Source organism: Triturus cristatus, chromosome 7, assembly GCF_964204655.1.
Source record: "Triturus cristatus chromosome 7, aTriCri1.1, whole genome shotgun sequence".
In the NCBI taxonomy this organism is placed as follows: domain Eukaryota; kingdom Metazoa; phylum Chordata; class Amphibia; order Caudata; family Salamandridae; genus Triturus; species Triturus cristatus.
The window spans coordinates 1,244,501,651-1,244,517,134 of record NC_140590.1 but is presented as its reverse complement, the minus strand read 5'-3'; the positions used below and the strand labels follow the sequence as shown (position 1 = coordinate 1,244,517,134).

Sequence of the window (15,484 nt, the reverse complement as noted above, 5' to 3'; positions counted from 1 at the left end):
CTGCCAGTACTGGAACTACAGCCCCCTGCTGCTCCACAGATGTGTCACTGACCCCAGTACCTGCAGTCGCCTTGAAGTTGCTGTAGTGAATTTCCATCATCACATGAGTTGGATCATCAGGAGTCCCCACAGAGATTCCAACATCACTGGGAAATTGGAACGCCTGGGGTGCAACAGAAAAACATCATGAGGAGTGAAAAGGAATATTGCAAATATGTAGAAATACTGGTGAGAGAAGAGAAGCAGAGTAGAGGGAGAGAGGCAATAAAGGCGGAAGATAGGTAAGGGAAAGATGTGTTGATGGAGAAGTGAGTGAACGATATTGTGTGACTGAAGGAGAGGCAAGGTAAAAAGACATGTGGCAGGCACAGAGGAAAGCCATGGAAAGAAAAGGTAAGACAGTGAGGAAAAGCCCCTATGTACAGGGTTCAAATGGGAAACAAAGTGAATGGGGGTGTATGAAGATGAAGAGGATGGATAAACAAAGAGACCAGGACCAGCTTTATTTCTGGTGGTGCGCGGTGCAACAATCTTTTTTGGCACCCCTTTCCCTCATCTCTCCATACCTCCTCTCTCACATACATTTAATTTATTTTAAAGCACTGGTAATGGCTAGCTTTACTAATTCACTCCGCTATCTACATAAAATACAGATCTGCTCTTTGCAGCCAACATTTTAACCCTCTGTGCTACTTTATGGCAAGTCAAAACTGCCACTGCACAAAACTCTCTTCTCTCTCTTTAGCAGGAACATTAATCACAACAGTTAGCTTGACATTTTTATTGCTGCCTGAAAGCTGGACGCACAAGGAACTCTGCAGCAAGTGCTTTTAAATCATAAGTTGTGGCTAAACACAGCGCACGCCCTTGGGGCACAGTGCCCCCACTTCAGGTCAGCGCCCACTGCGGCCGCACAGGTCCCAACGCCCTAAAGCCGGCCCTGAGAGAGACAGACAGATTATCAAGAGAGATACTGTACCTCAGGTACTCTTAACATGTTCTGCTTGTATGTTGGTGTAGCTTAACAAAATCTGCTGTTATTGAATAGTGAATGTATTGGCTGGCTCTAGGGCAGTGCGATCGGTGCCACCGCACCGAGTGCTGACTTGGGGTGGGGGCGTCATTTTTCTAAGTAAATTCTCATTTTTAAAGCACCTGCTGCCGCGTTCCTGGCCTTGAAAAACTATTTTCTATATACTGTGTGGCTTGGAGAGAAAAGCAGCCACACCAGAGGAAGAGACAGATCTCCCATTGTATATTGACGTATTATCCATCGGGAGGGTAAAATCCTCGAGTTATATATAAGAGTGTGTTAGACTATGGATGCGGAATGAGTTGGTGTGTTGGATAACTGACGGTGTTTAGCCAAAATATCGAGTTTTAAATTTCGACCTACAATAATATCGTGTTTTTAATATCGTAGGTACAGAATATCGAAGTCAAGAATATCGATGGACAGAATATCGATCCCAAGGTAAGTAATATCGAAGTTAATAATATCGAAGTACTTAATATCGATGTAAGTAATATCGGAAGTAAAAATTTCGATGTCAATAATATCGATATTTATTTAGTGTAATGTCATTTAATATGTATTTTATTTGTATGTTAAAGATTATTGTAATGTATTTTAATACATTTAAAAATAAATGTTTAGAGATTTATAATTATTTTACATTTAATTTAGCGTTTTAGTATCAGAGCGGGTTGTGGGTTTATAGGGGAATAGGGTGGGAAGTAATTTAATTATAATTAATGAATTAATATGTATTGTTTAATTGGTATTTATGATTAATTAATTGGTAATTAATTAATAATTGGTAATTAATTGATTAATTAATTGTTAATTAATTATTAATTGTAAAATTATTTTATTAATTGGTTAATTATATACATTATAATTACTTTATTATTAATATTTATTTATTGTTATTGTTAATTAATTAATTGTTAATTAGTAATTAATTGGTGATTTAAGTTTATTAAGTGATTAATTGATAATTAAATTAATTATGTGAATTTTTATGTGTAGTGGGTTGTGGGTTTATAGGGGAATAGGGTGGGAAGTAATGTAACTATAATTAATGAATTAATATGTATTGTTTAATTGGTATTTATGATTAATTAATTGGTAATCAATTAATAATTGGTAATTAATTTGATTAATAGATTAAATAATTTTTAATTAATTATTAATTGTAAAAATAATTTATTATTTGGTTAATTATATAAATTATAATTAGTTTATTAATAATATTTATTTATTGTTATAGTTAATTAATTAATTGTTAATTAGTAATTAATTGGTGATTTAATTTTATTAAGTGATTAATTGATAATTAAAATTAATTATGTGAATTTTTATGTGTAGTGGGTTGTGGGTTTATAGGGGAATAGGGTTGGATGTAATTAAAATAAAATAAATAATGATATATTTTATTTATTTGTAATTATTATTAATTAATTGTTATTAGTTAGTTAAATATAGTAAATATAAATAATTGATTATTGTATTTTATTTGTTGTTATTGCTAATTAATGTATTGTTAATTAATAATTAATAGGTGAATATTTGTAATTTCGTAGTTAATATGTATTAATTAGTGAATTAATAACTATATTAATTATAAAGAATGTATTATTAATTGTAAATAAGAGATAAATTGATATTTAAATCTATTGTGTATTTTGTATGTGTAGTGTGTTGTGTGTTAAAGGGGGAATAGTGTGGGATGTAATTTAAATTTATTTATTTAAATATTTATTTTACATAATTGGTATTTAATAATAATTATGTTTTTTAAAACATTGTTAACATGCAATTTTTTTATAACAAATTATTGAATTGGTTATAATGTTCATAGAATCACTATGCTATCTAGTGCTTTCCCAACTGTTTTACTATCTGGAGTGGGAATAGTAATTTTTACCCCTACGCTATCCAGCGCTTTCCCTACTGTTGCACTCTCTGGAGTTGGAATAGTAATTTTTACCCCTACGCTATCCAGCGCTTTCCCTACTGTTGCACTCTTTGGAGTTGGAATAGTAATTTTTACCCCTACGCTATCCAGCGCTTTCCCTACTGTTGCACTCTCTGGAGTTGGAATAGTAATTTTTACCCCTACGCTATCCAACACTTTCCCTACTATTGCACTCTCTGGAGTTGGAATAGTAATTTTTACCCTTACGCTATCCAACACTTTCCCTACTATTGCATTCTCTGGAGTGGGAATAGTAAATTTTACCCTTACGCTATCCAACACTTTCCCTACTATTGCACTCTCTGGAGTTGGAATAGTAATTTTTACCCCTACGCTATCCAACGTTTTCCCTACTGTTGCACTCTTTGGAGTTGGAATAGTTACTTTTACCACTACGCTATCCAACGTTTTCTATACTGTTGCACTCTCTGGAGTGGGAATAGTAAATTTTACCCTTACGCTATCCAACACTTTCCCTACTATTGCACTCTCTGGAGTGGGAATAGTAGATTTTACCCTTACGCTATCCAACACTTTCCCTACTATTCCACTCTCTGGAGTTGGAATAGTAATTTTTACCCCTACGCTATCCAACGTTTTCCCTACTGTTGCACTCTTTGGAGTTGGAATAGTTATTTGTACCCCTACGCTATCCAACGTTTTCCCTACTGTTGCTCTGTCTGGAGTGGGAATAGTAATTTTTACCCTTACGCTATCCAACACTTTCCCTACTATTGCACTCTCTGGAGTGGGAATAGTAATTTTTACCATTACGCTATCCAACACTTTCTCTACTATTGCACTCTATGGAGTTGGAATAGTAATTTTTACCCCTACGCTATCCAACGCTTTCCCTACTGTTGCACTCTTTGGAGTTGGAATAGTAATTTTTACCCCTACGCTATCCAATGTTTTCCCTACTGTTGCACTCTCGGGAGTTGGAATAGTTATTTTTACCCCTACGCTATCCAACATTTTCCTTACTGTTGTTTTTGTTGAAGTTGGACTAGTAGTTTTATTGTGTCTGATATTAAATATGTTTTGTAATATTTTAGCTATTGTAATATATAATTAATAATAAAAATTATTCAAAGTAAAATGATTGATTATTATTTGCTATATGTAATTATTTAATATTTATTAATGTTATTGTTTTATGTGTATAGATGTATTGGTAATTTAAATAAATATTTAATAATTTATATGTTACAGAAATTATTATTAAAAGTAATTATTAAGTAAGTGTATATATTATATATTATATATATATGTTTCATTAAAGTTTCATTTAATTATATATATTTATTATACATTTTACATATTATACAATATATTTAATTATGTTTCTTTGATTTATAAGTATTATTTGGTTTATTTTACATTTTTAAACTAAAAAAAAAACGATATTTTTGAATTACGATATTTTTGACATCGATATTAAATTATCGATATTTTTGTACTTACCATGTTGTAGATAGGATGTCGATATTCTTGACCACGATATTTTTGTTGCGATATTTTTGTAGGTCGAATTTTTGTCTTTCGAAATTATGTCATACAATCATAACTGACATGTGAATCACCATACTTGGAACCAAAATTGTAATATAAATGTGTTCAGTGTAATTAAGAATGAATTTTTCTGTATGGCTCTAGTTTTAACATTGGTAAAATGATAAAAGATGATATGCGCTGTACTATATGGTTATAGATAAGGATGAAATTCTAAATGTAATTCTTTTGTGCACTGTCGTTTTAGATTGTGTTGGGAGACACTGAATTGTGTATATTAAGCCTGAAGAAGGTGGTGGTTCACAATATACCACCGAAACGCGTCGCTTTGTGTTGATTGAGCACCCAAGCACTACCGGGTTCCATTAGGGAAGGAAAAAACACGATGAAGTGATGAACCAGGGTTATTGGCTTTCAAATATATAGACTTGGGTGCCAATTCCGATCCGGTAAAAAAATTCCCCGTCCGACTCGTATCCGGATTTTTTTCCGTCCGAATCGTCAAAGTAGCGTACAAACTGCCAAGTACGATTCGAACGGAAAAAAGTCCATACGAATCGCATTGGGAAGATTTCCCCACACGTCCTCGGGTCGGGAAAAGTCACCGACACGTCCCCGGGCGAGAAACCCACCGTGCGGAAAAATAAAGTCCGACTGCGCAAGTACGATCCCTCCCGTCCTCCCCATTTCACAACCGTACGCAAAAAACACCGTCCGAACCGAACTCCCATAGCAACCATGGAGACATGTGCCCGCATACGCGCCGAACACCCCACCACCCCCCGCCCGCGTATGTACGCCCCGAACCCCCACCCGTGTATGTACGCACCAAACACCCACCCGTGTATGTACGCCCCCGAACCCCCCCCAGCCGTGTATGTACGCACCGAACCACCAGCCGTGTATGTACGCCCCCGAACCCCCCCCAGCCGTGTATGTACGCACCGAACCACCAGCCGTGTATGTACGCACCTAACACCCACCCCAGCCGTGTATGTACGCACCGAACCACCAGCCGTGTATGTACGCACCAAACACCCACCCGTGTATGTACGCCCCCGAACCCCCCCCCAGCCGTGTATGTACGCACCGAACCACCAGCCGTGTATGTACGCCCCCGAACCCCCCCCAGCCGTGTATGTACGGACCGAACCACCAGCCGTGTATGTACGCACCAAACACCCACCCGTGTATGTACGCCCCCGAACCCCCCCCAGCCGTGTATGTACGCACCGAACCACCAGCCGTGTATGTACGCCCCCGAACCCCCCCCCAGCCGTGTATGTACGCACCGAACCACCAGCCGTGTATGTACGCACCAAACACCCACCCGTGTATGTACGCCCCCGAACCCCCCCCCAGCCGTGTATGTACGCACCGAACCACCAGCCGTGTATGTACGCCCCCGAACCCCCCCCAGCCGTGTATGTACGGACCGAACCACCAGCCGTGTATGTACGCACCAAACACCCACCCGTGTATGTACGCCCCCGAACCCCCCCCAGCCGTGTATGTACGCACCGAACCACCAGCCGTGTATGTACGCACCAAACACCCACCCGTGTATGTACGCCCCCGAACCCCCCCCCAGCCGTGTATGTACGCACCGAACCACCAGCCGTGTATGTACGCCCCCGAACCCCCCCCCAGCCGTGTATGTACGCACCGAACCACCAGCCGTGTATGTACGCACCAAACCCCCACCCCAGCCGTGTATGTACGCACCGAACCACCAGCCGTGTATGTACGCCCCCGAACCCCCCCCCAGCCGTGTATGTACGCGCCGAACCACCAGCCGTGTATGTACGCACCAAACCCCCACCCCAGCCGTGTATGTACGCACCGAACCACCAGCCGTGTATGTACGCACCAAACCACCACACCAGCCGTGTATGTACGCCCCCGAATCCCCCCCCCAGCCGTGTATGTACGCACCGAACCACCAGCCGTGTATGTACGCCCCCGAACCCCCCCCCAGCCGTGTATGTACGCACCGAACCACCAGCCGTGTATGTACGCACCAAACCCCCACCCCAGCCGTGTATGTACGCACCGAACCACCAGCCGTGTATGTACGCACCAAACCACCACACCAGCCGTGTATGTACGCCCCCGAATCCCCCCCCCAGCCGTGTATGTACGCACCGAACCACCAGCCGTGTATGTACGCCCCCGAACCCCCCCCCAGCCGTGTATGTACGCACCGAACCACCAGCCGTGTATGTACGCACCAAACCCCCACCCCAGCCGTGTATGTACGCACCGAACCACCAGCCGTGTATGTACGCACCAAACACCCACCCGTGTATGTACGCCCCCGAACCCCCCCCAGCCGTGTATGTACGCACCGAACCACCAGCCGTGTATGTACGCACCAAACCCCCACCCCAGCCGTGTATGTACGCACCGAACCACCAGCCGTGTATGTACGCACCAAACCCCCACCCCAGCCGTGTATTTACGCACCTAACCACCACCCCACCAGGGAATGTACGGACCGCACCCCCACCAGTGCATGTACGGACCGTACTGACGCCAAAAAAACACGTACTGAACCCGGACAAACCATATTTACACAAGGAGAGTCAAGTAGAGTTTCCCCACACCACCAAACAGGCCCAACAACCCCACAAACATCACATACACTCACCTGCAACTGCCAAACTGCCAAACAGAGGCCCAAAACTCAATCACTCCTCATAACACACCCACACAAATTTCAAACACAGCCACACCCACAAATGGACCAATAAAAATGGACCACACACACAAACCATGAGCCTTTGCAACAGACCCACTGCTGCCAGAGCCCACAGACGACCCACACCACCATACTTGAACCTCACACTTGCATACCTTCACACAACCACCTACACAAACACCCCCTCATCACATTCACACACACACCTCCACTACCACACCCACACACCCACAGCCATCCACACCCACACCCCCACAACCACACCCCACGCCATGTCCACCACCAAGAATCCAAAGTTCACAAAGGAGGAGCTGGAGATCCTTGTCGACGAAATCCTCAGAGTCGAGCCACAGCTCTTTGGGACATTGGTCAGACAGACCAGCATATCCGAAAAAACCGCCATGTGGCAGAGGATCGTCGATTCTGTGAATGCTGTTGGGACAACCAGAAGGACCAGGCACGAGTGCCAATCCAGGTGGTACGATCTGCGGAGGACGGTCAAGAGGAAGATGACTGACAATCACAACCAGGGGAACATCACTGGAGGAGGGCCGCCCCCCAGACCGGTACTATACCATCCCTGGGAGGAGAAGGTGATGTCCACGCTGGCGGTGGAGGGACTACACGGACTGCCAGGACTCCCAGACCCTGGTGAGTACACAAACAACTCACCTCACATGGGGGGGATGCCATACACAATCAATCATGCATGCCACCCCCCCCAAGCCACCACCGGACACAACAACACTCCACAAACACACACATGCCACTGGCACCTCCATGCCCCATGCATCAATCAGGGCCATGCCAAGTCACAGGCCACACAAAACACCAACACAACACAGGATGTGGTCGATGCTGGGAGTGGGGGCAGCAAAACTAACATTGAGCAACTCACAAGCACACAACAATGCCCTCAGCCCATATGGCCCAGGGCACAGCCATACAAACTGTGTGTACCCACACAGTACTGTCTTGCCTGCAAATGATGGCTGCCATGCAGGATGCCATGGGTCTGAAGGCACAATTTGCACATAACAGCAGACAATGAAGATGCATCGCTCTGATAGAGTCTCAGCACACACCGCCACAGCAGCAGCCTACACTCAGACACACTGCCCAATGGGTGCCCGGAGAACAGGGACTAACTCACATGAACAAGCCAATGGCCATTCAAAGACCGGCTAACTGTGTGTGCCCAGGAAGCTGGCCTGAGGTGACAGAGAGTGACAAAGAGAGGGAGGGAGAGGGGGAATGAGAGGGAAGGAGACAGAGGGGGGACACAGGGAGACAGACAGAGGGAGGGAGTAGGGTGACAGAGGGAGACCGACAGAGGGAGGGAGGAGGGTGACAGAGGGAGGGAGGAAGGGAGACACAGGGAGACTAAATCACCCTTGGGTGGTGTGGCCATGTCCACTCGTCAGCCGGTGGACTGTGTGCATGCAGACCAGGTCTGGCAGTGCCTCAACCCCCCCTTCCGTAGATGAAGACCGGTCCATGTGTCAATCTGTGCACGAGTCCATCCGTGCTGCAGGCACAGACCTAACCACACACCCAGTATACCCACCCACCGTGTCGGTAAGAACCCTGTCACAAATGCTTCAGTCCCCTACCTGCAACATCAAATTGCCTTGCCAAAACACCATTTGGCCACGTACAGTGCAACACGTAAGGCGCCTCTGCATGGCTCGCTACGCCCGCACACCACACTGCTGACTGTGTACCCAAATAGATGCATCAACTAAGATTGTGTCTCACACATGCGTAAAGCCCTGACAGCTGTGGCCAAGGGACATAGCCATGCACAAGTGCACTGTGAGAGGAATGCAGGACAGATCCAACTACCCAGAGGAAGAGTGCCAAATCAGAAATGCATGCAACATGGATGCCACATGTGACACTGTTAACATTGTCTCTCTCACACACAGGTCAACGTCGACGAACACCCCCCAACACTGGGGGGGAAGTCACACAGGACCAGGCTCCGCGGGATGATGACCCCACCGCCAGCGATGACTCTCACCACTCCGTGGATGACCCAGACCAACCTGGCCCCTCTGGTGTCCAACCACCTGCAGCACCTGCGTCAGGTACAACTGTGCCAACCACCACCCCCATTCCTGCCACATCCCAGGAGACGTCCAGGAGCCCTGCCCGCACACGACCACCCAGCCAGTCTGCCCAGGAGGGACACGGTCCTCCGGGCACCCAGGAGGAGGCAGGCGGCAACGCAGATGCCATCCCTCAGGGGTCCCGGAGACCCGATGCACCCACAACGGCAGGCCAGGTGCACGTGGGCAGGGGTGGCGGGAGTGGAGGACGGCGGAGGCGCGAACCTGACCAGGCAGCTCAGGACCCGGTAGTGTCCCAGGTCAGCAACATCCTGGATACATACCGGCGTGACACCAGGGGCATGGACCAGATTGCGTCCACCCTCAATGACATCAAGGGGACCCTCCAGGAGATGAAGACCCTGCAGTCCCAGCAACATGCCTGTCAACTGCAACACCAAGGAAGGATGGAGGATAGACAGGCTGAGCTCGTGGCGGTGCAAACCCAAATGACCGGTGTACTCCGTCGGATTGCCGACAACATGGGCAACCCTCCCTGTGGCACCAGGCGAAGGCCATTACCAGACACAGGGAGGGATCAGGAGGAGGAGGATTCATCCGACGGAGCGTCACAGACATCGTCACGGACTGCTTCCGAGGGTCCCCGCAGGAAGGTGGGTCGTCCACGAAAAAGACTGTGAGAGTCAGCAGAACATCACCATCTCCCAGGTCACCTGGCCTGGCACCTGGCCCTCTGGCCCAATAGCAGCACATGACATTCTCTGCCACATGGACTTGCTGGTCACTGTCTGACCTATGTTGACGAAGACTGTGGCATGGACTCTGACATTTTGCTACGACAAGGATACCAACTCCCCCAGTGAACTCTGGATTCTACACTCCCGCTGTGCACCTCTTGTCATCCCCACAAACCCGTACCCCACCACAAATAAATGAATCACACTTACAAGATGATGCCGTGATTCTACATTATTACAATACATGTGTGTGTCGTACAGTCAAAGCATGCCTGATCTCAGAATTAACTCCAACCATCCAAACCGTGGGGTCGCAGTCTTGCCCAGGACACACATGGGTCCCAATGTCTCATCTGATACAGACATGGAGTACCAAACTCACCTGTGCTGGGCCCAACCAGCTGAGTGGTTCCCGCACAACTGTGGCAACAGACACATTCAGGGGAGCAACAGTCATGCGCAGAGGTCAGGGATCATGTGGAGTGACCTGGCTTGCCGCTCCCAGGTATGTCTAGACATGTGTCCCTACAATGTGCAGCATGCTTGCGTCAGGCGGATGTTGAGAATGGTGGCTAGGCCAAGGTTGGATGCATGGAGATGCCAGAATGCAGTTTAGGATCACTGTGCCACATGGTTGTGTTGGGGTTGTGGGCTGCATCATGAGTGTGGGCGTGGATCTAGAAGGTCATCCTGCAGCTGGCTGTGAAACATTCCCCCCATCCCGTTAGGACGTTGATGTGGCCTGGTTGCCCGACGCAGTAGCAGAGCTGTGCAGATGCACTCCGGATATGGACAAGTACCATGGGAGTCGTGAGGCACATGTCCGTAGACTGCAGGGTAGGATTCTACACAGATGTTGTAGTTTCCCTGGGGGATGGTCTCTCTTGCCTTGAGGTGGATGGAACTGTGCATCTTGTGCATAATACAGTTCCCACTCCCTGACAAACCCCTAGCATCTTGTCACTCTACACATAGACACATATGCACCACCTATGAAAACTATGCCAGACCTGCGGCACGCACAGTGGCAACAGGGCACCATTGACAGGGAAGAGGCACCTTGGAGACAGAGGGACAAATTTATTAGTCATGTGTGTTGGAATGACAATGATACTCTGTCAACACATACACAGGTCATGTGGATGTACATGTGGGAGCAACACTGGCACCCCCCATTGCAACACAGATGCTGGCATCCCATTGACCTGGCACACAAGTGACGGATAACAGCTAAACACCCCCTGCTGCCACGGAGAGGCCGCTATACACCATTGAGGCCCTGATGGGGCAATCACACACCATGTCAACCCGGTGCAACCTGTATGTTTCCGAGGCCAGTGTTACACACAATGATGGCCTCATCACAATCCCCAATCCCCTGCCACATGACAGTCACCAAGTCTGAGCATGGCTCCAGGTGAAGCCTGCCCCATGTCATGTTCCCCATGTAGGATCACCATGTATGCAAATGGAACACACATGAACCGGAGAAGTGCACACAGACTACAAACAATTCACACACCCAAAACGACGTGAGGCATCCCTTACCCTGAGGAGATTTCAACACTTGCCCGTGCATGTGACGCTGAATCAGCACATGTCGCTGTGTTCATGAGGAGTAGCAGGAGCACAACAATGCCACCAGCAGACAGCATGCACATGGACCTGTGGAAGAGAGACACACAAGGATTCAGCACAAAGGAGCACATCCGCAAGCATGTACTTAACACGTATCATGTTGTTAACATGACAGGTGACAATGATGACCCTCAGACAACATCCTTCCATTGCGCCATCACTTGAGTGACACTTCAATACACACCACTGACTCACTTGGCAGACATGCAGATGGACACACACATTGCAACACATGCCACACACGGCCCAATGCGTGCACACTCAGACACTGGAACTCACCACTAAGCAAAGAAGTTGCGTATGAGCCGACTCCGCATGTCCTCCACAGCCTCCTCCTCCTCCACATCACTTGCCCCGTCACCAAGCCCTTCATCCTCCACGGGTGGATGGTCCTGGTCATCTTGATCCAGTATGAGTGGAACAGCTTCCTCCACTGCCATGTTGTGCAGCATGCAGCAGACGATGATGATCTTGCACACCTTCACCGGGGCATATGGGAGTGCTCCGCCGGTCTTGTGGAGGCACCGGAATCGGCTCTTCAGAAGTCCAAACGTCCTCTCAATGACTCTCCTGGTCCGCCCATGTGCGTTGTTGTAGAGGTGCTCGGCAGCCGTGCTGGGGTTGCGGACAGGCGTCATCAGCCATGGCATGTTGGGATAGCCAGCGTCCCCTACAAGGAAACATCATGGACAGAAGTGTGTCAGCACAGGCAGTGAGATTGGAAGATGACGCCAAACACTGAACTGCCAGAGTCTACCCACCAACAATACATGCTCGCTCGTTCCGCAGCTGCAGCATCATTTCTGGCACCCTGCTACGCCTCATGATGAAGGCATCGTGTGCTGATCCTGGAAAGCGAACACAGACATGTGAAATCACCATGTTGGACAGACACACCACAAGGGCATTAATGGAGTGATAATGTTTGCGATTCCTATACACCACCTCCTGTGCCTGTGGTGGTACCAACGCAACATGTGTCCCATCTATGGACCCAATGACATGGGGCATCCCTCCCAGGGCATAGAACTCACGCTTGACATCTGTCAACTGCTCACGATTTGGGAATTTAATGTACTCATCCAGGTGAAACAACATGGCCTCTAAGAAATCATGCAGAACACGGCTGAACATCGTCTGGGACATGCCCCCGACATCAGCAATGGTATGTTGGAACGTACCCGTGGCAAGGAAATGTAGGGCTGCCATCACCTTCAACTTGGGTGTCAGTGCACTTGGATACCTGTGGCGCGGGAGGAGTTGTGCTTCCAGCCGGCCAGTCAACTCATCAATCAACCGTTGGCTGAATCTGTAGCGGCGTATACAGTCCCGTTCATGCAGGGCAGCAATGTCTGGCATACGTCGAGGGAGAGGCGGAGCCCTGCAGTGAAATGGAAGGAACACCTAAGAGTGAGCACTGTACAACAACATCGTCAATGCACTGAGCACATGTTACACAGCCAATACACATATGCCACGTTGTGAGTCAGGTCTGTGCCACAGTTCCTGGACACGAACGCCAGTCAGGTTACACTCCTACCAAGGGACAGCCACTAACGGAGGGGGGCAAGATCACGATGACATGGCATGAGACTAGCTGTGGGCCAGTGTAAGTGAACATGCACACGCATCACAGGATTCACAGACATCCACACATGTGCAGAAGTAGTATGCGTATGGTACAGACAGGTAGTTGGATGCGATATGCACTGGTCACATGTCATAGGAATAGGACAGGCCACACACATTGCCTTTGAGGAGTACATGTCGAGACAGAACATACATAGGGAGCATGTGGATATGTACTTGTGTTGATACTCCGTGTAGTTGGATACATACACACCTCATGGCAAATCACATATGTGGGCTGGTGTGCGGAACAGTGTGCCATGCCCATCGACACACAGACACATGTTGGCAGCAGCAACTGCTGACACATTGAATCACACACCTACAGCAAAATCATGGAAAGACATGCCACACACATGACATGGTTGCAGCATGCAACGCAGCCATACACGTGTCATATGTAATATTCCGTGTACCTGGCATCAGGGGACAGGTGCGGGTGTCCGTGACTGGGACATGCAAGTGACTCATGGCTCCACTAGTGTGTACGACATGCACACATGTCAAAGGAGTGCAGGGGATGTGTGGTACAATGCGCACCATCACACACGACATGTGTACACAGCTCATCGTACATGTGCTTTGCCCACACCTCAGGGGTAAAGTGCCACATCACATCCTGACACACCTGTGTCACACACAGGTGGTATTGCACAGACAATGCATTGGTGTCCACCCTTGGCAATACCTGTCCGCTCCATTCCTGTCTGTGTGCCGCCTGTCACCACTGACAGTTGTAATACGCACCGTACATACGCTCGGAGCGCGTGTATAGGGTCCCTGGGCCAATATTGCCGCTGGCGTATGCGTACGCCACAGTAGTACGGACTGTACACGCGCTTGTACGGTCCGGATCACAATATGGGCGCTGGCGTATGCGTACGCCACAGTAGTACGGACTGTACACGCGCTTGTACGGTCCGTACTACTGTGGCGTACGCATACGCCAGCGCCCTTATTGTGATCCGGACCGTACAAGCGCGTGTACAGTCCGTACTACTGTGGCGTACGCATACGCCAGCGCCCATATTGTGATCCGGACCGTACAAGCGCGTGTACAGTCCGTACTACTGTGGCGTACGCATACGCCAGCGCCCATATTGTGATCCGGACCGTACAAGCGCGTGTACAGTCCGTACTACTGTGGCGTACGCATACGCCAGCGCCCATATTGTGATCCGGACCGTACAAGCGCATGTACGGTCGGTATCACTGCTTGTGGGGTGCCCTAGGGCGTGGAACGCACCGTACCTGTGTGTAAATGTATGAAAACACATAGGGGACACATGAGGGACAAGTATAAGGGCCTAAATGCCTGATGGTTGCCATGGAGACTGAGTTAAATTTTTGATTTTGAGCACCAGGTGCACAGCAGAAGTCAGTTTGAAAGAATCTACATTGTTGCAATGTGGATGTTGACTTGACATCATTATCAAAACTGAAACCATGCAAAGCCACACACTGGGGTAGGTTTGAAGGGATTGGATGAAACGTAGGATGCTAATGTGACTGACCAATCAATCTGTACTCCTATACATGAACAGGCCAGCCAGGCATATATAAGGCAGCCAGGTCCCATGAGAGAGCACTTGCCTGCACATCCATTCATCCATTACCACTGCTGCTGATAGTGATTCCTCTGGCACCATGTCCAGGACTGTGGAGAGGTCACAGCCATTCACCCAGGAGGAGAACCTTGCCCTGATAGATGTGATCCTCCCACAGTTCCAGAGCCTGTATGGTCGACCAGGGGTTCAGGTGAGTGCAGACTCCACTAGCTTAGACTGTGCCCCTTTTGTGTGACAGTGACTTCTGGCATTGTGTCCATGTGTGACAGACATGCACTGTTGTTTGGAGTGGGTCCCAGGGTGTGGAAGGCCTCATGTCACCCATGCAGAGCATGCTGTGTTTCCTGTGTGCACTCCTCACTTGCATAGTGCCTACTGTGACAATGAATGCAAGGTGCATGCCACATTCTGCCTGCATACTCCTCCTGGGGATGTTGTTTCCACAGTCCTGATGTGATCCTGTGTTCCCCCCAGTGTGACAGGTGTCAGTACCCATGGATGTGTGTTTGTTCAGTGTACCTGTGCTGTGAGTGTCCAAAGGCCGTGTTCGTCCCCTGCACATTGGTGTGTGTGTTAGTCCCCTGTCATGTGGGTGAGTGCATATGGGGAGTGTTGCACACAAGCAGCATGAGGGATGGATATGGCC

At 48.0% G+C, this 15,484-nt stretch overlaps 1 protein-coding gene across 1 annotated transcript in view; it reads right to left on the bottom strand.

The window, feature by feature from the left end:
* The window catches only part of LOC146811709 (putative DBH-like monooxygenase protein 2), a 439,263-nt gene that overhangs the window by 185,384 nt on the left and 238,395 nt on the right, over window positions 1-15,484 (bottom strand). The window contains exon 6 of the mRNA XM_085618698.1: window positions 61-163. Within this exon, the coding sequence (XP_085474824.1) occupies window positions 61-163 (103 nt within the window). The remainder of the gene's footprint in view (window positions 1-60; window positions 164-15,484) is intronic.